The sequence below is a fragment of the Xenopus laevis genome, chromosome 5L (genome assembly GCF_017654675.1).
Source record: "Xenopus laevis strain J_2021 chromosome 5L, Xenopus_laevis_v10.1, whole genome shotgun sequence".
NCBI classification, from domain to species: Eukaryota; Metazoa; Chordata; class Amphibia; order Anura; family Pipidae; genus Xenopus; species Xenopus laevis.
In genome coordinates this window covers 77,547,388-77,575,383 of record NC_054379.1, presented here as the reverse complement: position 1 = coordinate 77,575,383, position 27,996 = coordinate 77,547,388, and the positions used below count along the sequence as shown (strand labels likewise).

At 38.5% G+C, this 27,996-nt stretch overlaps 1 protein-coding gene across 1 annotated transcript in view; it reads right to left on the bottom strand.

Annotated features, from left to right (window-relative positions):
- Window positions 1-22,016: 22,016 nt before the first annotated feature.
- Window positions 22,017-27,996, bottom strand: part of LOC108716156 (proto-oncogene tyrosine-protein kinase ROS-like) — an 88,373-nt gene continuing 82,393 nt past the window's right edge. The window contains exons 40-41 of the mRNA XM_041562973.1: window positions 24,641-24,804; window positions 22,017-22,511 (exon numbers count right to left, since the gene is read on the bottom strand). Of these exons, the coding sequence (XP_041418907.1) occupies window positions 22,411-22,511; window positions 24,641-24,804 (265 nt within the window). The 3' untranslated portion in view covers window positions 22,017-22,410. The remainder of the gene's footprint in view (window positions 22,512-24,640; window positions 24,805-27,996) is intronic.

Below are 27,996 nucleotides of genomic sequence, written 5' to 3'. Positions count from 1 at the left end.
TCGCAAATGATTATTCTTGTTAGATCCCAACAGGCTTGGGCAGACAGCTCTGTGTGCTCTTAACTACAGCTCCAGGCTGCTGGATCAAGGAGAGATACTTGATAGCTGCTGTTTCCGTGGTTGAAATATTTGTGAAGTTAACGCATAATCTGAAAGCAGAAGCTAATAAATTATAGGGTGCTAATTGGGGCCGGAGTGGAGCTGTCAATCACGCTATCCTAAACACACTGAGACCCTCATAACCTAAAAAGGCAAGAGAGAGTCCAAGAAGAGCTTCCAGTTGTTCCTAGCTATGACCTCCACACTGTGCAAGAACACTGAGAGTATTTATTCTAAATAAACAGCAGTGGAAGGCTGGACTTGAAGCATTTCTAAGAGATATAAAAGACCTGAGGGTGTAAATGTTAGCACATAAAAATATAGTAAATTCCTTTGCCTGCACAATTAGTTGGGAAACACCTTACTTTTATAGGTGCCAGTATGAAAATATAGACAAAAACTGAATAATGTTAATGTGCTTTAAAAAAGGTCAGTGGTTTCTTCTGGCATCATGTTTTTTTTTCATCATTTTGATTTGTATATACAGAATCAAAAAATACATAACAGGGTTTATGTACTTAGGGGTGCAGTGTAACAGCTTCTGTAAACGCTTTTGTACAGTTGAATCCCCTTTGTAATTTCAGCGGTACCTGTAGGTTTAAAGGTAATGAGTAGAGGTCACATACAATAGAATAGAGGCAAACACACTAACATTTCAATGGGGAATTACTTCCCTTTTATTAAAATAAAATTCCTGGAGGTTAGTCAGGAGCCCCCCAAAATGTTTTTTCAGATAATGTTGTAGCTACAAAATACTGAGTGCAACAGAAAGCCAGAAAATAACTGGAAGACTATTAGAAAACATTTTTCCTCATGTCAATTAGCTGGCTTTGTATCCATATCAACCAGACAATTACTCATTTATTAGGTGGCTTATAGTTCAATTAATCATCCAGTGGAGAGTAAAAGTGAGACATGCTAACTAAGTAAAGAATCTCTGCTTGCAGTGTGGTGCACCTATTAACTAATGGTGCTGAGGGAACCCTGCAGCTACTAACTGGTGGTAGCAATGGCTCCAGGGTTTCTCAGTGTCAATGCACTCATTTCAAAGCGGAAGGCACAAATTGCAACTAAACAGAGGTGCAAAGAGCACATTTTGTCACAAGTACTTTTACTAAATGGGTTTTTTTTATGCAACTGAATGATCTGGATAAATGTGGCCTTTTAAAACAAAAAAAAACAAAAAGAAAGAAAGAAAAGTACCCAGCCCTCTCCCTGTCTATTGTAGGAGAAGTCTGGGCACTTTTTTATGACAGTTGTGGGATAGTGGAAAGGAATTTATCTAACAAGATAGAGCAATCTCTATGCTAATAAAGCATAAAACGCAATGTAATTTTGCCTTTTGATTTGACAATGCATTTTGCCTCTTCATCTTCATGAATTTTTCCACAGTTTCCCAAATTGTTCAGTTACATATCAAACCCGGGAGTGAGGAACTGTTCTTGCCAGGGCTCGCTCTTCAGTTGCACATGAGTTGCCCATACATACCCCTTTTTATAATAACTGTGTACTATTTAATTAAAATTTCCCAATTTTGACCAAATAATTTTAAATACTATGAATTTCTCAATAGTATTTTGTTACCTTGGTATACAGAAAGAATCGGGCATTTATGGAAAACAACAGGAGTAATAAAATTGCCTAAATCATCCAGACTGGTTGGTACAAGTAATATAAAATGCATATCTTTAATGACTTTAAAATGACCACAAACACCATATGTATCTAACATAGAAGGTTTGGGCAAGTTACTTAGTCCACTGATAGTATGGGCAACGCATGCACAATACAACAGAAGAACGCGCACTGGCAGAACAGTTCCTCACTTCCAGTTTGATACGTGACAACGTAAATGACGCATAAGGAAATGCGAACGTTGGTGAGAACACGGATGTGATCAGATACCTATTTAAACTTGTAAGCAAAACACGCCCAGTACCGCGCTGGTGGCCTGTATGGACAGTGGGTGACAAGCTCCCACTCGTTACCTAAGTCAAAGTCAAAAAGTCAAAGTAAACTTTATTGTCATCTCAGCAGTATACGAATACACAGTGACGTGGCTCCAGCTAGTATAGATATCACAGTGTCTCCGAGGTAGTCCCGGTGTGTAAAGAAAAGTTCAGTTAACAGTTCAGGTGTGTCTGGAATGTAGTGGAAGGGCAGGCAGTGAGTTGAGGAGTCTGATTGCTTGTGGAAAAAAGCTTTTGCGCAGCCTGATTGATCAGGCCTTAATACTGTGAAAGCGTCTGCTGGTTGGGAGCAGCGTGAACAGTCTATGTGAGGGGTGTGTGGAGACCAGTGTAATACAGGAGACCTTTCTTGCACATTTTTTGTGGAAGATGTCCTGCAGTGATGAAAGAACCAATGATGTTGCCAGCTGCTCTGACAGTCTGCTTTAGACTTTTCCGGTCAGCAGCGTTTGCACAACTGTACCAGATGGAGATGCAGCTCATCAGGACGCTTTCTATGGTGCCCCTGTAGAACACTGTGATGGTGGAAGGCGGAAGGTTGGCCCGTTTCATTCTTCTTAGGAAGTGAAGACGCTGCTGAGCCTTTTTGGTGATGGAGGCGGTGTTGGTGGTCCAGGTGAGGTCATCTGAGATGTGGACTCCCACATCAGCTATTGGAGCAGTAACTTCTCTTATAATATTGATAGTCACATCATACCACCTAGCCACGTAATGAGATTTTAAGTAAACGTTATTTTATGGACACAATCCAGGTTGTGAAGTAGTAAGTCTTTTGTATGTAGCAGCATGATTTTTTAGCAATTTTGTTTTATAGTGTAAAGGGGAAATGCAAGTCTAATATTGTGTCTAGCTCTTAATCACTTCAATTGGATTGGGAATGTTATGATTTATATATATTAACCAGCACATATATGGTACTTAGATTTATTTGAAGCTCAGATCTAGATCTTTAGTTAGAAGAGTAGTCAGAAAGCGTTAATACCCTGGGGTGTCAATGTCACCAGTATAGGGACTCAGGAATAGGCGATTCCCAGAGTAAGGAACTACTTGGCTTCGATGATTTATTGGACAAGTGTAATATTCAAGGCTATTGTGATCTTTAGATCTACAGTTTGTTAGTATAGGTATTGGTATAAATAGTTTATATATGTTCAGGGCTGCCATCAGAAATCACAGGACACCGCATGACAATATTTTCTGAGCCCCCTGGGCCCTGACCCACCCACCCGCCCTGCTGACAGGAATTCCTACTGATATTGCCTATATGAATATATTCTCATTCTGATTCATAGGGTGGGAGCATAGGTGGCTGCATTTTATGTCCAGTAACAGCATACTCTTCCCTTATTGGTCACAGAAGTTTAAGTCCCAGTAAAGCCGCATTATGATTGGATGAGGTGGAGGGGAAATTTAAACCTCAGCTATCCAATCCCTGAGAAGCTCAACCAGGACTTAAACTTCTGTGACCAATAAGGAAAGAGAATGCTGTTACTGGACATAAGATGCAGCCAACTGTGCTCCCGACCTCCCTTCCGAAGTCGGCAAATCACTGACGTCAAGGGGGCCCAGCTAATCAAGTAAGTGCAGCATGGCCCGGGCCCCCTTTAAAGGAGAACTAAACCCCCCACACACAAGTCCCCACTGTGCCCCCTCCGCTAGCCCCCCTCCATGCATCCCCCTGCACATTGTTACACCAGAATTGTGTCACTTCTAGAAATACTGACCGCACATGCAGAACAGCGCAGTGTAGCTCTTCTTGCCTTTCGATAACTTACGGAGCTTTCCAGCTCCAAATGTGCATGCGCCATATATGGACATGTTGTGTGTGCACAGGGGGGCAGGATACATTTAGTTTGGGAGTCAGAAGGGGACCACTTGGGGCTGCCCTTGGTGTGAGACCCGTGGGGCCCCCAGTGCTCCAGTCCAACACTGTATGTAAGTGCAAAATACATTTGTAACTAATTGGACCTTCTTGAACAATGCAACAGGGTTATTATGAACGAGGAACGTAAAGTCTGCCAGACTGCTTGGTGTAATTTATATGTATTACTTTATATTGTTGTATTTATATGAATATCAGTATATATTCCCTTGTGCAACACTGAATACCTATACACTTAATACCTTTATTTGCAAAAAATTTTCAAAAGCAAGGACTAGTCATTTCATTGACAATACCATGAGTAGATACTGTTTTTTCATTCCTTTCTTTTAAGCTGTTCTCTTTATATTCATGGCTAGCTAGGTACCATAATACAACACTCTGTTATAAGTATGTATTCATGTACCATTTGCAACACCTCCCAGCAACCCCTGCACTCCACAGAAGATTTACTGTGTGTTTTCCCTTCTCTCTCATCACCTCTACCCCCTGACACATATACAAGTTTTCCTATATCCTGTTCTAGCCCTGGAATTCTTCACATACCCCAAGGAGAGTTTTGCTTCCAGGCATTCACTCTTTTTTAAAAACATCTTGAAGAAAGCACCATCCAGAGAGATTTAATTAGTTTAGGTAAATGTGGGTGAAGGCTACAGAATACATTTGTAGAATTCTTATCATGGAGCAATAGGATCAATATATATATAACATATATATATATATATATATATATATATATATATATATATATATATATATATATATATATTCATATATATATAAATCACAGACCTACGCATTTTTGATTGTTTGCCTGGTACTATTCTTTTCTATGTTGTTTTAATATTTGGATTTATGTATATTATTATTTCCCTATCTATCCACCCACACTGACGTATTATGACGTAATTGCTTTCCTTTCCTTTGTATAAATGGTTGGCCTTTGTTTGTTTATTGCATTTTGGGAAAGACTTGAGTGCTGGCCGAAACGTTAGCAGTTTTTTTTGCATATATAAAGAATACATATACATATATACACACAAAATATGTTGAATTTGGTCATTAAGACTATTTATGTTACTTTTGTATGATGTACAGTTTGCTGTTGGCTACAACCTTTTTATAGCAGCCTAAATAAAACAGGTTAGATCAAAGAGAGGGTCAATGTTATAGGTCCCTTTGTTGCTCAAATTGTTCACCAATTTAATTATTACTTAAATTGGTTTTATACAGACTCTATATAATAAAAAAAAAGAGAAATTGAAATAAGCATGTTGACTACATACACCTGAGAGTATTCTGATTCACTGTTTTTTTTAAAAACATGATGTGCCCCTTAATTTTTATTGAAGTTGTTTTATTCCATGTGGTGGGTGCTTTGGATTTATTTCCTGTTTCAGTCTGTTATAGCCTTAATATCAATATACAATACTGTTACAGACACTGTTCTGCACCAGACTTGTACTAGAACCCAGTTCCTCGTTGTGAAGTTTGTCCGATTGATGGTACTGAACTATCAGGGACACAGAACTGTCTCAGTTCAATCCAGCAAACATTACAATATTTGCAAAGTAGACTTTTGCAAATAAAGAAAACATGGTTTTTAAAAACATACACCTTTAAAACTTACCTGTAGATTACTATTTGGCTCCTAAAAGGGAATATTACTTGGAGAAAACCTAAGCCCTGCAATATTTGATTTTACATATATCATGCAACGTGAACTCTTAGCAAATGATGTTGTAACAAAATATAATAAAGCAAGACTAACATTTAATTGTTAGAAAGAAAACACATTCATACTGCCTTGACATTTTCTTCTTCTTGCAGTCTTAAGGATTGAGATTTTAGAGGATAACATCTAAATTGTGAGTTGATAGCCTTCAAACCACTGAAGCTAAGAGTGAAGCCAGGGCTAATCTGAATTATTTACAGAAATCATTGTTTATTGAAGCTGTTACAATTGTTACCTTCTTAGATATCAGTACTAAGAAAAGCCTTAAATACAATATCAATTAATTGTAAAGAACACTAAACTCATTACGGTAAAGAAAACCATGGGGATCAGGATCACAGAGTTTAAGAATATACGCAGTTCCCTTTTACATGATACTGCTCCTCAAATTCAATGATCACTAAAGAGTGTCTAAACGAGTCATGTTTTATTTGTTTATTTATTATTTTTATTTAACATTTTGTATTTTTTTTAGATATATTTGGATGTAGTAGCATATTAGTTCCAATGAATAGCAAATACAGCACAACATGTTTTTTTAATACATTTTAGCTATAATTTATTAAACCAAAGACTTGGCTAGAGCTACTGAAAAATAAATCTCCTACTTATAAAACAGGTTAGCACTACTTCCTTGGTTTTTATGGAACTATAGTATATTTGAAGTTTCAGTATTTTCAGTACTGATCACGTGTTGTTAACAAAGGTTAGTTCAAAACCATAAAAAAAACCTGAAGACCACAGCAATATTTCCTTCTAAATCCAAATGAATACATGTAAAAAGGTTCATCCTGCAATTGCATTATTTGTGAACAAATGTACCTGTTACATTTAACTGAACGCATAACCCATGCTGGCTATTTTGCTCTATATGCAAGATGTACACTTTACCTTGTGGTGTATGGAAATTTTGGTGCAAGGAACATAGTGATGGGCAGACAGGCATAAGAGAACCCTGAGCAGACATTAACTATGTGGTTCTAGAGTCCTTGTAATCCTTGGTACTCTTCCTTGCACCTCCCGAATTATAGTTCAGAAGGTGCAAGGAAGAATGCCAAGGATTACAAGAGTATGCACTAGGAAGGACATAGAAGTGGATGCCAATATATCTGCTGACCCATTCCAGGAGCACAAAGTTGTGCCTGTCAGAGGAAGAGAAGGAAAAAGTAAGTTTTACCTCTCAGCAGTGTATTGTGGGCAAAAATCATGGGCTTTATTTTATTGCATATTGCCCCTGAGATAAATAAATCATCTTACTATAGGTCCCAGTGATTTGGGACCAGTGGTTGTATCGTTCTGATCAAAGGCATCCGTGCTGGGCCAGGCCAGCCAGGCACCCTGGGCAACCCAGCAGGGCAGCCTCCTCCCAAGTATGTTCTAGCAATGCAAAGACAGCAGCCCAAAATGACAAGCAGGCGGGTGGGGTAAAAAGGCCTGGACTTGGGGTAAGCGACAGACGAGGTACGTGTCTTGCATCTCCTCACAATTGCACCCTAGGCATGTGCCTCTTCTGCCTACCCTTAGTTCTGGCCCTGAAAGACATACTTATAATCATGAATGTCATGTATAGTGTGGTGTGATTGAAATCTGATCTTAGATTAGCCTCTACCAAGAACTGGAGCTAACTTGGTACAGTGCTAATTGTGGGACTCACACATTGACAGCCGTGCAGGTATATATCACCGTATGTTTGCCGGTCTGACAAGCACAAGTAATGCTTTCAGCCTGACCTTTTTAAAAGTTAGGGCTCGTCATAATTTTGCTCTTCTAGATTGAAGTTCAGGATGACATTCCATCTGACTCCAGAAATATACTGAAAACAAAGATTGAAATGACATCTACACAGATAAAATAAACGTGTTATTCTGGGACATGCCACAGAAGGAATGGAGCATTGTAAATGTAATTCTAATAAAAGATCTCATCTCTCTTGCTCAGTAACAGACAAAAAATAGTATTACTACCAATGGCGAAAAGCTTACAGAGTCAAAGCAAAATGGATCAAAAATAATAGCTGACATTTGTCATGGTTAAGGCTTTAACCTTATACATGTATATTCTTGGCAATGATATAGCTTGAAGAGCAGAGGCATTCAGCTACACTACTGCCTAGCTATCTTTTGCAGAAGGTTTCAAGAAGTTGGACAGAAGGCATTATTTTACCTTGCAAAAAGAATATATTGGGAACCTCCTTATAAGGGATACGTGTCCTGCTTATAACAGAAAGTTCAGGCCATGCTTTTCCCCAGATACCAGCTTCAGTGAGTAGCTATTTTCCAACCCAGCAAAAGTACTGCCTATGACAAGTTACTCACAACATTTCAAGGCACAAAATGTTTTGACTTCAGCCCTTTTTCTGCAGCCATTTTAGCATCCCAAAAAGGCCCAATTTTTTATCAATTTCTCCAAGACTAAGGCACAGAATAAAAATATGTTTCTCAAAATTTCACAAAACATTATAGACATTACTAAGAAACATGCAAAGTTTGGTGAGAATATTTGATCCTATAGTAAACAGCTTTTTATATACTGCAATTTAAACAAGCGGAACCCACTTATATTCACTGGAACAACAGTACTGCCAGGACAGTTAATGGGAACAAGTTTATAAACTTGTTGCATGACAATTTTATGGCACAGGTTGTTGAGGAGCCAACCAGAAAAATGCTATACTGCATCTAGTGATCTCTAATGACCCAGAACCTATAGCAGATGTGCAAGTCATATTACCCTGGGTAATAGTGACCATAATGTTATATCAATTAATGTCTGGTGCAAAAGCAAATATACACTGGGGCAACAAAAAACAGACTTTCAGAAAAGCTAATTTTAGCGCCTTAAGGGTTGCCCTTCAAAGCATAGAATGGGGCATAATGTTTTCTGCTAAAAACACAGAACAGCAATATTGGCATTTAAAATAATATTAAATTGTTACTGTTATCAATTTATTCCCTTAAGAAGTAAATGTAGAAGCACCAATAACCACTCTATGTGGCTTAGTGTAGAAGTAAAGAAGTTAATAGGAATGAAGAAAAAGGCATTTGAAAAAACAAGTCTGTGGGGACAGAGGCTGCATTTAATGAATATAAATGATATAATATACTTTGTAAACCATCAATCCGGAAGGCAAAGATTGGAAATGAGGAGCACATTGCGGCAGAGGCAGAGATCCCCAAAACGAGGCAGAGATCCCCAAAACGTTTTTTTTAAGTATATTAATAGATTGATAGGTTAATAGAATAATTAAAAGATGTGAGTTGAAACTGTTGATCCTTTAAATAATGATACCAGTATGGTTGTAACCAATACAGAAAAGGCAAATGTGCTAAATCAGTTATTTTCTTCAGTGTATACAGTAGAGATTCAGTGTTCCCAGGCTCACTTCATAGCTGCACTGTTGGCTCAGCTCAATCTAGTCAGCGGCTAACTCAGGATTTGGTTCATAAAGCTTTACTAAAAATTAATGTGAACAAGGTGCCAGGGCCAGATGGAATACACCCTCGGGTTTTAAGAGAGCTTAGTTTAGTTTTATACCGGCCTCTATTTCTGATTTTCTCAAACTCAATTTTATCTGGTATGGTACCTATGGATTTGAGGAAAGCTGATGTCATTGCTATATTTCAAAAGGGATTACGATCTCAGCCTTGCAATCATAGGCCAGTAAGTAAAAGTGGGCAAATTATTTGAAGGCTTGTTATGGGATCACAATTTAATCATGGAAAGGTCATGTCAGACAAATTTGATTGCTTTTTATGATGAGGTAAGTAAGATGCTGGACAGTGGGGGAGCAGTAGATATGATCTATTTGGGTTTTGCCAAAGCGTTTGATACAGTGCCTCACAAACAACTGCTTTCTAAACTTATGTCTATTGGCCTTAATGAAATCATTTGCACATGGATAGGAAACTGGCTACAGTTTTGGGATCAGAGTTCCCTCAGGGCTCTCTATTGGGCCCACTTTTATTTAATTTGTTCATTAATGACTTAGGGGAGGGTATTGTAAGTAATGTATCAGTGTTTGCAGATGACACAAAATATGGGCCATATGGGTTTTACCTTGACGTGATATGGTGGCTAGGGATGTAGCGAACCGCCGAGTATGTGTTCGCGAACGCCGTTCGCGAACACCGGCAAAAAATGCGAACAGTTCGCGAACTTCGAACATCCGAAAATCGTTCGATTCGAACGATCGAAGGATTTTTAATCGTTCGATCGAACGATTTTCGTTCGAATCGAACGAAAATCGTTCGATTTTAGCGACCGAATGGTCGAATGGTCGAACGATTTTGACGCGAACGCCTATTGGCGAACGTCGCGCGACGTTCGCGAACTTGCGGCGGACGCGAACAGCCGATGTTCGCGCGAACAAGTTCGCCGCAGAACAGTTCGCTACATCCCTAATGGTGGCTTATCAATCTTATGATCATAATTTTGTAGCTAAAAAACCCTGTCTTTGTAAATACATGCATCTGAATAGATTGCTTATATGATAGGGGACCAGGTAATGTGCATTGATCAATTTCTCTTCTTTTTCTCTATGTCTGTATAGTTAATTTGGCCAGATCACTAGCACTTCCATTGTATTTCAGTACATTTTTCTTTAGCCATGGAGTGCTCCCACAACCTTTCCCTTTTGACACAAAACTATGCTGCCAAATTAATTCCATCCAGGATGCGACATCCTTGTAGCTTGATTTTGATGAACTGGCAATCTCAGCAGCTAAGTGGCAGATGAGATTCAATGTTGATAAATGTAAAGTCATGCACCTGGGATGTAAAAATATCCAAGCCACTTATACCCTTAACAGGACTGCACTAGGCAAATCCACAGGGTCGGACTGGACATTGGGGGGGCCACCAGGTTCCAAACCTCTGGGGCCCCCACGTGCATGCGCCAACTCTGGGCCACTGTGTGCATGCATGAATGGCGGCATACATGTGCAAACCCTGGAGCAGCAAACATGCGCAAAAGCCGGTACGCCGCACGAATGCGCAAGGTCTGGCGCTCGCCTCCACTGTTTGTTTTTTTGGGGGGCCCAGCAGCGATAAGGGGGTCTGGGCCAGGGCCCACTGGGTTTTTTCCCGGTGTCCCGCCGGCCCAGTCCGACCCGGCAAATCCATAATTAAATGGGCCTTGGAGTACTTGTGGATAATAAACTTGGCAGTAGCAAGCAATGCCAGTCAGCAGCTTCAAGGGCAAACAAGGGCTTGAGATGTATTACAAGGGGCATCGATTTGTGGGAGGAGGGGTTTATTTTGCAACTGTACAGATTGCTGGTAAGGCCCCATCTAGCCATGCAGTTTTGGTCTTCAGAGTTCAAATGGGACATTATTGAATTAGAGAGGGTTCCGAGAAGGGAAACTAAGCTGGTAAAAGACATGGAAAATCTTAGCTATGAGGAAAGACTGGTCAAGCTGGGGTTGTTAATGCTGGAGAAAAGGTGCTTAAGGGGTGATATGATAACTATGTATAAATATATAAGGGGATCATATAATAATCTCTCTAATGCTTTATTAACTAGTAGGTCCTTCCAGTTAAAAAGAGGGCACCCATTCCGATTAGAAGAAAGGAGGTTCTGTCTAAATATTTGGAAGGGATTTTTTACAGTGAGAGTTGTGAAGATGTGGAATTCTCTCCCTGAATCAGTCCTACTGGCTGATACATTAGATAGCTTTAAGAAGGGTTTGACTGATTTTTTAGAAAATAATGTAATACAAAGTTATGAAAAATAGCTCATAGAACAAGTTAATCCAGGGACTGGTCTGTGGATCCACTAGCAGTTAGGCAGGTTATATACAGGCATAAAAGGTTGAACTTGATGGACGAGTGTCTATTTTCAATCTACCGTACTATGTAACTATGTACAAATAATAGAAGATAAAGGGCCGGTGGTGTAAACAATTTTATTATCTTTTGTTTTCTGCAGACAGAACATATAACCAAGACTAAGACAGTTCGAAGTTAACAAATATCGTACATTTTACACCTGTGGTTTAGTCTATCCAATTTTTACTTTTATTCTCCAACATTTCAGATTTACTGAAAATAATTCTACATGTCAATTTTATCACAATTTTTTCCAGTCTATTGTCTACCTGGACAAGCTTGATGAAAAGTATTTTCTAGTGGCATGGTCATGTGTTGTAACAGACAGTTTTTAGCAGTGTAGTTTAGTTTAAATAATGGAAGAAAGCATCAAATGAAAGAAATCATCTAACATGCCTTTCTGGAATGAGCCAAATGTTGCCTATAACATAATTACTATCAAAAGAAATGCTTCGTTTGAAAAATTCTTGGTAGGCACCAAGTGTCAAATGTGCAGAACACAAATGCACACAGTCTGTCTATCCGTTGCATATTTCGGTATAAAACACAGACACCAAGCTTGGCAGTGACTCAGAGCAATCAGAACATCTCTGTAGTTGCACAAGAATGTGAGCAATGCCTTGGTTTCAAAGCATCACTTTGTTCATTTTAGTTGGACATATGTCTTACATGCTTGGTGATTTGCACACAAGTTACAGAGTGGTTTTTTTACAATCTATGACTAGGATTTGGTGTAGATTGTATTATTTAATTCTCAGCTATGTAATTGGTATCAAATGACCTAATGTAACGCTAATCTGGGCTATCCAGACCACAGATAGTTAAAGTGTCCAGTTATTGGTATGAGCATGGTTTACATTGGACTCACACATCAGGATCAGGGCCTTCGCTAAGTGGAAGCTATCCCTTTAAGGTGTAGTGCAACTACAACACTCAGGCTACTGTGCATACTAAATATACAAAATGACTGGCCGCCAGGAGGTTCTTATGATGCAAACAAGAAACTGTTTATTAATCTGAATGACAATATCCCCAGGTTTACTCACGTACACAGATGAGGTGTTAGCACATGACACACAGTTACATCAGTTAATAGGCAATTGCAGTGATTCAGTACGCCATTCCCATCCAGGGCACTGTTCAGGAAGCTGACAGCTAACCTAACATCCTCTTCACTGAGGTTCCTGCACTTGAGGCATTTACAAAGCCTCTGGGAAGCTACTCCCTGCTGCAAATCCTTGTTGGAGCTTCAACTGCTCTTTCTCTTTACACTATCTACCTTTCTCTCCTAGAGAGACTATTACAAGTTTTCCCTGTTCTCGCTAACCCTCATTCACAGGGTTTCCTGGTACCCGACCAGGTCCCTCTAGGCACATGACTTTTCTGGGCATTGCAGTACCCAGGCTCCCCTGGGCACACCCAGCCGGATCAGCATCCAGCAGCCAAAGAGGAAGAGGCCACTCCTTTCCAACACTATATGGAACTGTGGCTGGAAGTGGTTATTACACCTCTTGGCCAATAACAATGATGTTAAACTTAAATGGATACATAGGCTTTTGCCTAATAACTACGGAAAAGGCTAGGGCCTTAAAGCCATAGGGGCAGATTAACCCCTATGGGCCCCTACAAGTGTGTATGATAATAAATAATCATCACCTGATGATGATATAAGGATATTAGTCCCTTGGAGTTCCATGAACTTATAAAATCACTCAGCCTTAAGCCTCGTGTCTTTATACAGTTATGGAACTCCTCTATTACTGGTAATATCCTTATATTTTACAATAGGGGGTACATTCTTCACTTTATAATATTATCTGGCCATGCTGTGCGCACATAATAGTAGGTCAGAGGGTAAGTTTCCGTACTATCTCTCAATGTCTTTAAGTGATTGCTAACTTTGTGATTGTACATTCCAGAAGTGAAAGGACTCTAAACAAGAGCATGAGGATCTGTGACTCATAAGGATAGCAGTTCTCAATGTGTATATGTGTATATCATGAACCAATACTGTATATTGCTATTAATAGATGTTTCTGTAAGTAAAATGGAGACACAACAAGGCAATGCCCCAATTCATTATTTCTTCCAGAGTAAAGCTGGCCATGGATGTTCAGATTTTATTCCCAGAATGATGAACATTCAGATATCCATCATTCTTATCAATGTAACGATCTACAACTAACCAGATTTAAAGGTAGGATTTAATAACAAATCAGATGATGTTCTAGCCATTCATTTTCAGACAGCAATCATATGAATGTTATGTCCCGGAAATAGTAGTAACAGTCACCCATAGATATAATCAATACATGTAAAGATATTATTGTTAGCCAACAGAGATCTTCTAACTTGTCTGATCGAATAAAGACCGACCACCATGGCACAAAAAATGACGGGACGATTATTTTAAGCATTCAGACGGTCCGAAAATCATACAAAACTTCATTTGAGCCACTATATATTTGTATCTACGGTAAGTTTAACAAGGAATGTTAGTGTTTCAAGCTAGAAATCATTCTGTTCATCCTTTAATTGATAGGGGGACTTGAGCATACTGGCTTGCAACTTGTTGTGCAGCAGATAAAGGAGTATAGTGGATAGTCCCTCCCTAAATTCTGTTCTGTGTTTCAACTAGAAAATGTGCATGTTCTATGTTGAGAGAGGAAAATCTTCAACATTTTTGGGTTCAGGGGTTTCACATTTATGGTCTTTGCCAAGGCCCCATCATTACGCTAAAGCTGTCCTGGCCGTAGGGCTGCAAGAATTATATGTCCAGATATGTTTAAAGTGTTTTGCTGCTAAGCATTGCCATCTTTTCATAAAGGAACAGTAACACCAAAAATAAAAATGTTTTAAAGCAATTAAAATAAATTGTACTGCTGCTATACATTGGTAAAATTATGTGTTTTCTTTAGAAAGACAATTATTGTTTATGTAAATATGCTACTGTGTAGCCATGGGGGCAGCCATTCAGGCTAAAAAGGAGAAAAGGTGTAGGCTATTTAGCAGATAACCATACCTCCCAACATTTCAAAAACAGAAAGAGGGTCAAAAATATGTGCCACGCACAGTACAGCAATTTTTTTGAACACGCCTATTTTATGGCCAGATCCCCTAAATACCATGTCTGTTTTACAATATGTGGCAGGTAATGGAAAGTTTGAACACATTTCTGGGAGTTTTAGGGCAACGTTTTATGCAGAGCCGGGCCAGACCCGACAGGTGACCTATTCAACCTGGCCATGCCAGCTGAGCGTGCGCTTGCGCATACTGGTATTTCTGTGCCCATGCCCAGAAGCACAAATACTCGGGGAGAGATGCAACCGGACATGGGGAAGGCGACAGAGCAGGTACGTGCCTGGTGCCCCCCTCCCTCCCTGCTTTGCGCTCGAGGCACGTGCCTACTCTGCCTACCCCTTGGCCCGGCCCTGGTTTTATGTGTTATTACAGTTTTGCTAATGAAGGTGGATTGCCCTTTAAGTTTCAAGTCACAGTTTCCCCAAGAGAGCAGCTGTAAGAGTACATGGTGGTCTAGTGGGGTGGCAGGGACACCCACTGCGCTCACTGCGAGGACACTGCTCGCTGCTGCTAGTGTGGCGTTTTCGGGTTTGCGCAGCATTCGGCTCTACTCGGGTTTCTTTGTGCGCCATGTGACGTCATTGCAGGTGGGGCGAAATTCAAATATTTAGAGGTGCAAATGCCCTATTCCCATTCCCCCAACATAAAGGTCTATTCCTATAGTTCCTAGTCTGATCCTTGGATTCCAACTTTGTACCTTGCTTCTGTTTGGTTTGACCCAGTCCAGTGACCTTGACCTTGCTTCTGTTTTCTGGTACTGCGTTGACTGTCTTTATTGACCCTGCCTGTTCACTCCTCGCTGACTGCCCCCCCCCCCCGTCCTTCTGGCATAAGCAGTTCCCTAGCCTGTTCTGAACTTTCTCCTTGGTCCTCTTACATAAAGGTGGCATCTGAGTAGCGGAGTGCTCCTCCCTAAGCCAAAGGCCGTTGCTATAGGCAGAAGAGTGAGCTGTGACCAGGTCCTTGGAGTTGGTTCTGAGTTTGGGATACCTGAAGTTACACCTCCTTATCTTAAATAGTTATAATTGTATCTTTGCTTTAACTGTTACAAATTTATCAATTGTATTTAATTGTTTTTAATCAAATTTCAGAAACTTTGTATCTTTTTCTGGCTGGTCAGTGCAGGAGATCAATGAGAAAGGTCGGGACATTTCACCAGCAATCCGGGACTGAGGACTTAGCTGTCAAAATCAGTTTGTAGGTATGGATAACAGATAAGCTCTGTAACAGAATACAGTGGTATTCTACAGATTGCATCTGTTATCATTATCAGCTATGTTGCCTGTTGTTTGAATGGCTGTCCCTATGTCTACACAGCAACTTGTATAGTATAGTAGTGTTTCTAAAGCAAAAACACCAGTTGTACCAGTGAAACAAAACGTTACATTTTAATTACTGTTCCTTTAATGTATATATTGACATGATTGGAGGGGTCCCTCCTTGTTTATTTTCAGTTTTTTTTAAGGGGAAAATGAAGGAGGAAGAATTACTAAATGATTAAATCCTAAAGGGAAACTATATTCCCCAACAACTGAATAATTCCAAATTAAAACATTGCCATCTTAAGCATCAGTCGGGTCTTTCTGGCTGCTATGAAGCACCAATGCTTACACAAAAACCAAGAAAATTCTCACCACCGCACTCCTGTGTATTCACTCCTCTGCTTCCAGTGGTGCTGGGTCTCCGTGAACCCGGCAAGGTTCCTGTAGTCAAATGAAGTAAATTACGGATCCGCACACACTATATCTTCAAGCAGATGGGGATTGACCCCAGTTTATTGTGCAACCACAAAGATCAACGTTTCGGGGGGGTTTACCCACCCTTCATCAGGATACTCAAACTGTGCAAAAAACCACCTTATAAGTACAAAGCCCCTCCTTGTTTACCCATAACACCACAGACTGTTATGTATTTAACCCTTTAGTGTCCATTTTTCATTTTATGTCCATTTTGCAAAGAAAGTCTCTTTTTCTGGTGTTAGGTCCGTGATGGTATCCTTTTAGGAGACGGACTGTTGTATTATATTACAATATAAACAAATATAATACATAATACATAACGATGCGGTTATCGTGAAACAACATGTGTATCAAAAAATTATATGGTGTATTAAAATAGACAACTTACAGCCAGTGGGGTCATAATTTTAACCTTACTTTTCTATGTCTTCCCACCGGCTTTTCTTATCTGAAAAAAGACTTATAAGGTGGTTTTTTGCACAGTTTGAGTATCCTGATGAAGGGTGGGTAAACCCCCCCGAAACGTTGATCTTTGTGGTTGCACAATAAACTGGGGTCAATCCCCATCTGCTTGAAGATATAGTGTGTGCGGATCCGTAATTTACTTCATTTGATTACACAAAAACCAAGGCACACAAAGATGATAGGTTACATCAGCCAATGAATGGACAGAGCTGTGTCTTTTACTTCCAAAATTCTTCCCGTTTCAGTTAAAGCTGTCAGGTGATATTTAGAGGAGTACACAGAGCATCACAAAATGGTGGCTCAAGGTAAAAAATGTGAAAAGGAATGTATATTCTTTAAAAGGTTTCTTGCTGGAATATAAATTAACTGTTGGTTAAATTTGCATTTAGAAGGTATAGTTGCTCTTTATATATCAACTAATAAAATAATGTTTTTTTTAATGAACAAATAATATATGGTTCTAGTTTAAAGTGCAATACATAGTAACATAGTAACATAGTAAGCAAGGTTGAAAAAAGACACATGTCCATCGAGTTCAACCTTTTTTTTTTATTAACTACCTATCTGCCAGTTGATCCAGAGGAAGGCAAAAAACCCATCTGAAGCCTCTCCAATTTGCCTTACAGGGGGAAAAATTCCTTCCTGACTCCAAAATGGCAATCGGACTAGTCCCTGGATCAACTTGGACTATGAGCTATTTCCCATAACCCTGTATTCCCTTACTTGCTAAAAAGCCATCCAACCCCTTCTTAAAGCTATCTAATGTATCAGCCTGTACAACTGATTCAGGGAGAGAATTCCACATCTTCACAGCTCTCACTGTAAAAAACCCCTTCCGAATATTTTATCATTTTTGTGGTTAGTGTTCTAAAATGTGACAAAAATTAAGAAGCATTCACCCTTGGTGGATATATATATAATATTTACGGTACATTGATTTTAGTCACAAAAATATTGTCTTAAGTGACCCGTTTGCTAAATGGTAAAATTAACATTGCCAATATTACTGTTTGATTTACTGGTGTTACACCAGTTTGTTTTTGTGGCTGGGAGAGTATATATAGGGCAAAGACTGATGTATTGGATGTGAACTAAAAACCACTATTAAGTTATAAAAATGATAACGAATAGTAATATTGACAAATTGTGATGTTACATCTGATGTATAAAGCAAGAGGGATGTTTAGGTTAAGCTCTATTATATAGTTCTGACATATCACACATTGCTATTTAATTCCCGCAGCCTTACTTTGTATCTGTTCCAATAATGTATATACAGTATGGTAAGTTGTAGAAGGAACCATCACACTTTTAACATTTTAGACATGTTACTTAAATGTTTTTCTGTGATTTAAAGGACGGTATGATGAGTTGTGTTAATTTGCTGACACTCCTGGGTGCATTTAAAGCATTTATTGAGCCGTGCCATGCATTTTAGAACATATCATTTTCTATTAAATACAGATTTGATAAAACGTGCTATGGTAATATCTAAAGTGGCCTTATGTCCCTCACATTCCTTTTTGCTTACTTCTCCCAGTAACTAAAAGTTAATAACTGCAAGTTCTAATTACAACATGGTAATAACAAACAACACAATTTGTGCCGGAGAAGGAATATATGTTATGTTTGATAAGGTAAACACACATTTTATGCTTTTAAGGTAGCATAGTTTTCACAGTTGGATAGAAAGGTCAAATAGAAATGGACATTTACGAACCTGTTGCATTAACCTCACGGTATTGTTCCTTAAAATTCAAATATAATAGATGCATTTAAAAGCCTTAGGACAATAACACATAAAATCCTTGAAAAGCCTGCAAGATTTGACAGAATTATCACCTCCAAATATTTCTATTGTAATAGTGTGTTTGGAAACAGTTAAACAGTTAAGGGCCAAGAAGGAAGAATATTTTCTGTGCTTTTCTGTGTCACTTAAAAAGGTTGCCAAAGACCAAGGACTAATCGTCGTTTTTTGACTAAATTACTAATGCAAGCTTTAAAGGAATTGTTCAGTATAATAATAAAAAACTGGGTAAATAGATAGATTGTGCAATATAAAAATGTTTTCAATATAGTTAGTTAGCCAAAAATGTAAAGTATAAAGGCTGGAGTGAGTGTATGTCTAACATAATAGCCAGAACACTACTTCCTGCTTTTCAGCTCTCTTGGTCTCCACTCGATTGATTACCAGGCAGTAACCAATCAGTAACTTGAGGGGGGGGCACATGGATCTTAACTGTTTACTTCTGAATCTGAGCTGCATGCCTAGGATCAATTGCAAACTCACACTGAACAGTTATGTCCCATGTGGCCCCCCCTTATAGTTGCTGACTGAGTTAGAGAGCTGAAAAGCAGGAAGTAGTGTTCTGGCTATTATTTTACACATCCAGTCACTGCAGCCTTTATAGATTGAATCTATTTTGCACATCCTATCTATTTACCCAGTTTTTAATTTAACACTGATCTGATACACAGTCAGATACACAGACAGATATGAAGACATATTGGATGTGAATGCTGTTAATAATCAGCCCTCATGCTGACAAGTTAAATTCTACTTTTTGGGCAAAAATAAAAAATATTATTCTTTGCATTTCTTTTATTGGCCTATAAAGAGTTTGGGCATACTAAGGACCATTAAAATCTCTAGGAAGGCAAAATCAGGGGTTCATGGACCGCCAGTTGTAGAGGCCTGTTCTAGATAATGGATGCTACAAATGCTACTCTTTTTATAAGACCTCCATAATTGTTTGGCATAGGAAACTGGTGGTGGTTTTTTGTGGGGGATTGGAGGATGCAGTTTAGAGCTCTTAAGTCAGGAGGCAGGGTTATGATGAGTTAGCCTATGATTAGCCTGTGTGTGTCTGGTTTTCAGACTTTTGAAATTGCATAGGCGGTTTTGAACTGTATAAAATCAGACTGTCCAGTTTAAAACCAGACAGGTGGCAGCCCTGCCTGTACATTGCCCACAGAGAGATATCAGACTTACAGTAGATGCTGGGGGAATAAAGAAATGTACAAGGCACTAGAGAATCATGAATGCAGCTTACTTTCAGTATATGTGTCCATAAAGCAATATTTTGCAGCAGTACCAGTATTAGGCAATTGTATTACTAAAATAATATTCATGTCTAGTTGTTTTAGTAATTTATGCTTTGGGTAATGCCCAGCTAAGAGCGTCATGTAGCAGTGTACCTTATGGTGGTGAATTATAATAATGACATTTGGAGCTGCAACTTAGCACCAAGAGCTGTTGGCATACTTGTAGATCTTACGTACACATTTTCATCTAGATGTATTCCTGGCATCACTTATGTTAAGTACCTCTGTACTTCCAACTAATATATATAATTTGACAGGTCTTCTAGCCTGACAAGTTTTGCACCTTAAGCCAAAGTTTATTGTTCTCTTTTTGGTAACGTGTGCAGACCATGTACTCAGTGCCAGTCAGGGCCCAGCCAGTCTTATTCCCCACTACTTCGAAACATTACTAGTTTATGGAATACATAAAGAAACATACAAAATAAACAATGCAGACATGATGCTTAGAGTAGGTCCATTTATAACATACTAAGTTATATAAAGATAGCTTTCCCCTTCATTTAATTTTAAATTTCATATTGCACATTTTCACAACATCTAAAATAAACCCAAGAGGAATTGCACATGACTTTAAAGTATGGTATTAATTAAATAAAAAAATGTAATTCATTTATAATAATATCCCAAAAGGATAGGTATGGGATCTATTATCTCAAAAAGCTCAGAAACACAAAAATGCCACAGAAATTTTCTTAATGTCCTAACTTAGCAAACAATTTTTTAGATTGATTTCCTTTTTCTCTGTAATAATAACATAGTAGAGATCTTACTACAGACAGTGCAAGTAGTACAAAGCACTAGGGAGAGCAAAAGCTTTTCTTTGGATTTTGCATTTTAAATGACCCCTAAGGGCGAATGTAATTAAAAATCTGAAGTTAAGTTTAAAATGGTGTTTTTACAAACGTTTAGTGCTGCTCGCAATGTAAAAACATTCACTGGCAAATACTACATCACTAAGCAAAGCAGGGCCAGAACTAGGGGTAGGCAGAAAAGGCACGTGCCTAGGGCACAAAACCTAAGGGGTGCCAGGCACGTACCTTTCACTGCTGCTACCCCAGTCTGGTCTGCAAAAGTCCGGCTGGCTGCACTTGTTTGTGCACATACGAGCGGTGGTGGGGGGTGATCTTGCTGGTACATGCACGCATGTACGCGCTCTCATCTCCATGCAGGCTGCAGAGGGGGCGATGGGCCGGCCGGATTGCCTGGGGTGACTGCCCGGCTTGGCCTGGCCCTGTAGCAAAGGTTAGTGTTAACACCTGCTATGGGGGTTGGTTAAATATTTTGATGCAAAATAAGCTGTACAAATTATATTACATAATGTACACTGCAAATGCTCGCAAAAGCCATTTGGTCGCAAACTTTGTGAGGAAGTCATTGAGGTCAGTAATCAGTCAAAAAGGATGCAAACATGGTTGATAACATTTCCAAACGTCTTTACAAATGGTTTTAGCAATAACAAAACCTATTACTTTCCCCCACTAGTGTCTTACACTTGATGGTAAGCATTTCTGTGGCTTCCTCAATGTTTAAATGTTTTTAGTAGAGTTAAGGTGCGGTGATCTAAATTAAGGTAAGACTCACATTCTTTTATTTATAAAATAAAAATCTCAACGCATACAGTGCAGACAAGACCCTTTATACAGATGAAATATTATTTACAGTAAACTATAACAGTAACAATGTTACTCACATGAAAATATAACAATTCAAGTTCATTTTGCGCTCACCAAGACAAAATTAAACAAAAGCCAGGCAGTTTTCACTTATATAAATTAGCAGGATCCAAATATCAAATATTATATTAGCTTCAGAATATACGTCTTTCCATTCCTTAAATCATTTTAGCTATAAATTCATTTACAATCTTATTTTTATATTTGTATAAAAGTCATTTATATAAAACTTTTGTAAAACCAAGCTCCTTTTCGTTTTTGTTCCACAGGGTTATAAATGGACAGCACTTCCATGGGTAAAAAAATATTAAACAAAGGAAATTTTATATATATATTAATTGATATTTTGATTTACTAACATCATTCTTATTTTTTTCAATCCCTGAATCAAATTTCAAATTTTTAGTACTTAAAATTGTATTTTTAACATGAAAAATTCAGTGCAAAAACCACAAAAAATTACATACAAAACTTCTATATCTAAAAACTGACGTCATGTAGAAGTCAATAGGAGCTGTCCTTTGCAAACTGTAGTATCTTTCTTTGCTTTAAGGTTTTAAGGTTTTCAGGAGTTTTTTTTGTTTGTAATCACACAAACATTTTTTTGAAAAAGAAGATTTTGAGGTTTTCATATTCTTATTCCAATTTGTTCCACATTTTTTTCTTCTTGCTTTTTATATTCAGTTGTTTCAACACATAAGCACACATTCATGCTCTTTAAAAATATGAATATTCAAATTTTGATAAATAGGCCTCTACAGTATGTTTAAAAATGCATCTTCTTTTTGTGAGAAATAACATTTTCCTACTGATTTTTTGTACCAGTTTACATTCCTATGTTGTAACCATCACGTAATTAAGACCTTGTGCATTCTTTGTTTCAGTGAGAATTAATGAGGCAGAACTCCCATCAGACTTCAACGTTGCCTCTCCATCTGAAATAACACCACAAAAAGAAAGTTACATAGTTAATTTGGGTTAAAAAAATCGGCCCATCAAGGTCAAACCCTCCAAATAATGTCCAATATATATATATATATATATATATATATATAAAGATATAGTTAAGAGCACTCACGGGTATTGTGAAAAAGGCTTTTATTGGAGTATTACAATCTACCTGATATATATACCACAATGAAAAGACCGCACCAATCAGGTCTTGAAAAAAAGTGAAAAAATATTTATTCAACGTTTTGGCTCCTCACTTGAGCCATCTTCAGGACTAGAAAGTTGTGCATAACAAACATACCTATTTAAACCCTCTCCAAAATGGCACCAAGGGTGTGGCCCCTCCGCCACCTGAGGCAGCAGCAGTTGCTGACGCCCCCCCCCTCCCCCGTGCACTTACCTTTTTGCGCCTGAGGGGGTCCAGGGGGGTCCACAAGGGTGGCAGAGAGGGCCAGTACACTAGCACAGAGAGCCTAACTGCTCTCTCTGCGCTAGAAGAGCCGAATTTACTCTGTTCTTATTTTATTCCTGTTCTTTGAGTTGGAGCATTAAATGGGTTGTTCAACTTTAAATTAGCCTGTAGTATGATGTAGCGAGTGCTATTCTGAGACAACTTGCAGTTGGTATTTTTTTTGTGGTTTTTAAGTTTAGATTTTAATTCTGCAGCTCTCTAGTAGTTTGGTTGTTATCGTCCAAATTTCCCTACCAACCAAGCATTGATTTGAATAAGAGACTGAAATATGAATAGGAGAGGGTCTGAATAGAAAGATGAGTAATAAAAAGTAGCAATAACAATGTGTAGCCTTGCAGAGCATTTGTCTTTTAAATGGGGTCAGTGACCCCCATTTGAAAGTTAGAAAGAGTCAGAAAAATAAGGCAAATTAATCAAAAAAAGAATTAGCCATTCTATAACATACTAACAGTTTAATTAAAGGTGACATCCCCCTTTAAATATATTTTGCATACTTTGTCAGGCACTAAACATTTTCCCTTCTGATGTTTGCTGAGAATGTAAAATTAGCACTACAGATTTTACATCCTGATCCAACTGCAAAATAAAGTAAAGAAAAAATGAATAAATATGGAGGTCGAAGGGTGCAGGTAAAAACTGGGTGGGAGGGTGAGGAGGAGAGGCACATCTCTATTAAATCATCCCCCCACCTGCTGTAGTGTAGTTACACCACTGTATACAGCAATCACTGAAGAGCTGGGTGCCAAATTGAGAGTTTTATAGAGGGAGTTTAACCACCATTTGCTATCTGCTATATCTATATTTATGATGCAAAATAATCCCTCTGAATGACCAACTACTTTAAAACGACCAGCCCCCATTGCTCAGTGGTAACAATATGCTTGTAAGGTGGCTAAATATTAAAAGAGCTTCCAATTAAACCTTGGTATTTATGTCCCAGACATTTGCCGCACCGCTTGCCTAAGTTTAGATCTGTTTCCTGTGTAAGCATTTGGTGTTGATGTGCTGATGTTTGCCTAAATGAACTTGCATGAAGTCACTGTAGTATTTTTATTCAGTGTGTGTGTCTGTGTTACTATTTCAGCAGTCTGACTGATCATGATATATGATTTAAATTACACTTTTATATGCATGGTGTGTTTCCGGATGCAGAACCCCCAATATTTAGTAGCTTTTTGCCACAGATGGTATTTTCCAGTATTTTGTTATTATTTAGCCCTGTAAACATGCTATGCCTAGACACAGCACTCCTTTCTCAGGACTTTATCCCTCCATAGAAATAGATCAGGCCAGGGGCGTAAATAAAGAGGAAGCAGATCCTGAGGCAGCAGGGAGGCCCAGGAGGGGACCAGTAAAGCCCTAATTAATGAGCCATTTTAATATGTATTGGTAAAACATGACAACCCCCATATTTGGGGGTCCTAAAATTAATTTGCTGTAGGCCCAATAACATCTAGTTATGCCACTGGATCTGGGAGTATATGTTGTATGATGAAGGTTCATGAAAGCCATTCTGGCATTTTATAGATGTCATGGCAACTAGTCATAGCCCAGAAAGCCAACTTAACATTTTAATTTTAATGTAATGTTATATTATACCAATGTTATAGGACAGTCATTGTTGGCAAGGAGATCACACACCTTCAAAGGCTGAATTGACTACACCTTCTAAATCCATTCTTTTGTCCGTGTTTTGAGTGCATCTCAAAGAGTAACTTTTTAGCTTTTCAAGCTGTTTCTGAAGATATGAGAAAGCCGGTCTCTTCCAGGGATCCTGGGCCCAGCATTTTTTAATTAGGTCCCACCTATGGTTATTTAAAAAAAAGACAGCATTACTAAATCAGTGATGATACAACAACAACTTTATGAATCAAAAGTCCAGGTAACATTTATAAAGACAATAGAGTTGTTATAATGCCCTACACATGAGCCCACTGTATATTTAATTTTCCATATGTTAGAAAATGTATGGGGGAAACCAGTTACACAAAATATAAAAAAAATTAGGACTATTGCAGGCTATCACTCTGAAACAAAGAAAATACGCCAGCGTTTTTTGAACTTTGATGCATTTTCTACTCGCAGAATATGATGTAAGTGACAAAAGAGGAAGATCTATGACTCCATTGCACTTCGCCTGGTCTGAGCTGGCGAAAGAGGTGATGCTCAGTAAAATCTGCATTTAACGTCCATTCAACAGAGTGAAAAGTCTCCTGGCGATTGAGTGTGAATGACCGCTAGCGTCTGTCTCTTTCGCTAGCGAATTGACACTAGCGTTAGCCACTTTGCCCTTTAGTCAATCTGCCCCATACAGTAATTATGCTGCATGCTTTTCAGGAAAGTAGCATTTACAGATCACAGCTTCAAAACAACCATCTGAGAGGTTATAATACACTTCTAGACTTTGCAACTTTAATTGCATTCCTACGCTTGCACAACATAACATTTTGTAGGCATGTGGCATATTAAAAAATTAGGAAACTTTGGGTGCACGATATCACAGACACTTAAACTAACATTGAGTTACCTAAGAGTGCTCACATAAGAAAAAAAAATAAGTGAAAAAATATTTATCACTATACATGTCTGTAGTTTTAAATTAGAACACTGAAGATTCTTATTGTGGCATAAACATTATGTGCTTCAGTAATGTTAACGGCTCAGTTTAATTCTTGGCATGCTAGAAGTATTGATTATTTCCAATTTAAATGAAACTGGGTCAAGTTTACATTAGAAGCATTAGAAAATTAAACTAATGGCAAAGGGACTATTGTTTTCAATATCAGCTGTTCTCTGATACGCAGTCTCTCAGACACTGAGACATTCTACCATGATATAGTATTTAACATTAAGGCAAGTGTCAAGCAGGCTAGTGTTGCTTGACATGATACTATTAAGAGTAGCTTGCTCTGGTGAGCAGCAAATGCCAGGGAACAAAAACATTATTCCATCCCATGTGCTTATAAAATAATTTGATTCATGCCTAGGAATTTACAAGTACAAAAACCAAAAACTTCAGAGTAAAAGCAGAGGTCCCATAGAAGTCAAATGGAGCTGCACTGATCCTATTGGACCTATTTTTACCATTCAGATTTTTATAGGTTTCTGGATTTTTTTTTCACTAGAAATTGTCCGGGATATAGAGATTTTTTTTTTGGATCATTCAGCTTTTTTTTTTTTTTTTGTGCTTTTTATATTCGAATACTTTCATAACTTTCATTTGTAGTTTTATAGAAATAGAATTTAATCGTGGCTTCAAAACTCTCTAATACCACTAAAATTCTACCTTTAATAAATGGGTCTCCACATTTTCTATTAAATGTACCTCGGTGTAATTTGGGGTATGTCTGGGCTCAGCCTTAAAAAGGCACTCCTCTTATCATAAACTTATGTGTCCTTATGCATTTAGATGTTACCTTCGTCATATTTGAAGTATCCCTTTGCAAATTTCCAAGCTTCAGCTCTGCTATATCATGTTCGAAACTATGACATGTCTATGGGCAATGTTTGTCTATGCACTACTTTGAAAAACTTTTTAATCACACAATACGCCACAAAATTTTAGGCCAAAAATAGGTGTTATGTTTTGGGTAACCGAGGATGAGTAGAGTATAACAGTGCTTTATTAGCAGAGACTCATGCAGCCATTATACAACAGTAACTTTCACTGTCAAGCTACCAGGAAGTATGCACAGTATCATGCACAGTATAAGTATGAGCACAGTGACATCTACAGGCCATTTGTATAAACACCACATATTCCCCCTATAGTAGGAAAGCATTTGGACAACTATAATAAACAGCAACAATTAAACAGTATGCATTTTAAAACAATACTATACATTCTTCACATCACAAAGTCCTTGGTCCATGCAGGTAGTTTTCTGATTCTCTCAGTACGCCTTAAAGGTTCACTTTCTTCAGGCCTATTGCAGTTGAGATCAGGAGTAGGAAAATGTCCTTCATCAAATGGAGTTTCTCCAAAGTCATATCTAACAGGAGCAAGACGACTTGCATTCCATATGCGTCCATCAGACAGTTCATATGTGTATGGTCCTCGCTGGCGTCTCACTTCAAGTGGTGTAGTAAATTTAGATTGTCCTTGTTTCAGTATTCCTGGTTTCTTAATTCTGACTAAAGATCCAGGCTGAAAGTTTACTTCTCTTGCACCACGTTTTCTGTCAGTATAAGCCTTGCATTTGGCTTGTTGACGTTTCACAATGTCAGCAGTAGATGATTTTGTAGGCACAGTATTTTGTGGAAGTTGTCTGCAACATGTAACTTAGTGCACATCTGTCTGCCATGTAATAATTCAGCAGGAGATGATTTTGTTGTTTCATGGCACGTTGCTCTGTAGTTATGTAGGAACTCCCAGTAACATTTGCCGTCTGTAGTGCTTCTTTCAGACTTCTGTTGAATCGCTCTCCATTTGCTTGTGGGTAATACACTAAAGATTTCCTATGCACAATATTCCTCTCTCTCAGAAAGGATTCAAACTCATATGAGACAAACTGTGGTCTGTTGTCTGATATTAACTCCTTTGGATTACCTTCTCTGCTGAAGACTGTAGACAGAAATGTTATTACTGTTGCTGATGTTATATGAGAAACAAATGCAATTTCAGTTGTATAAACACAATAGGGTACCTTACATCAGGTGTCCCTAACCATGGGCTGTGGACAGCCCTGAAGTGGGCCACGAACAATTAACACGGAACGCTGAATTGAACACAGGCACGCCAAATTGGATGCCGGCGCACCCAACCCTTTCCGATCCCCCTCACCCCTTGCAAAAAAATTTGACTCTTCTTTGGTCCCCAGGCAAAAAAAGGTTCCGGACTCCTGCCTTTACATACAGGGCTTACAGCAATTAGAAACTGATGGCAGTGAAGGTTTGCGTCTCCTACTTTGTTGGTTTAGATCAATTTTATTCTTGGTCATTTCCATTGTATTGATGGTACTGTATCTTCACAGTGTTCACCCCAACAGGATATAGTG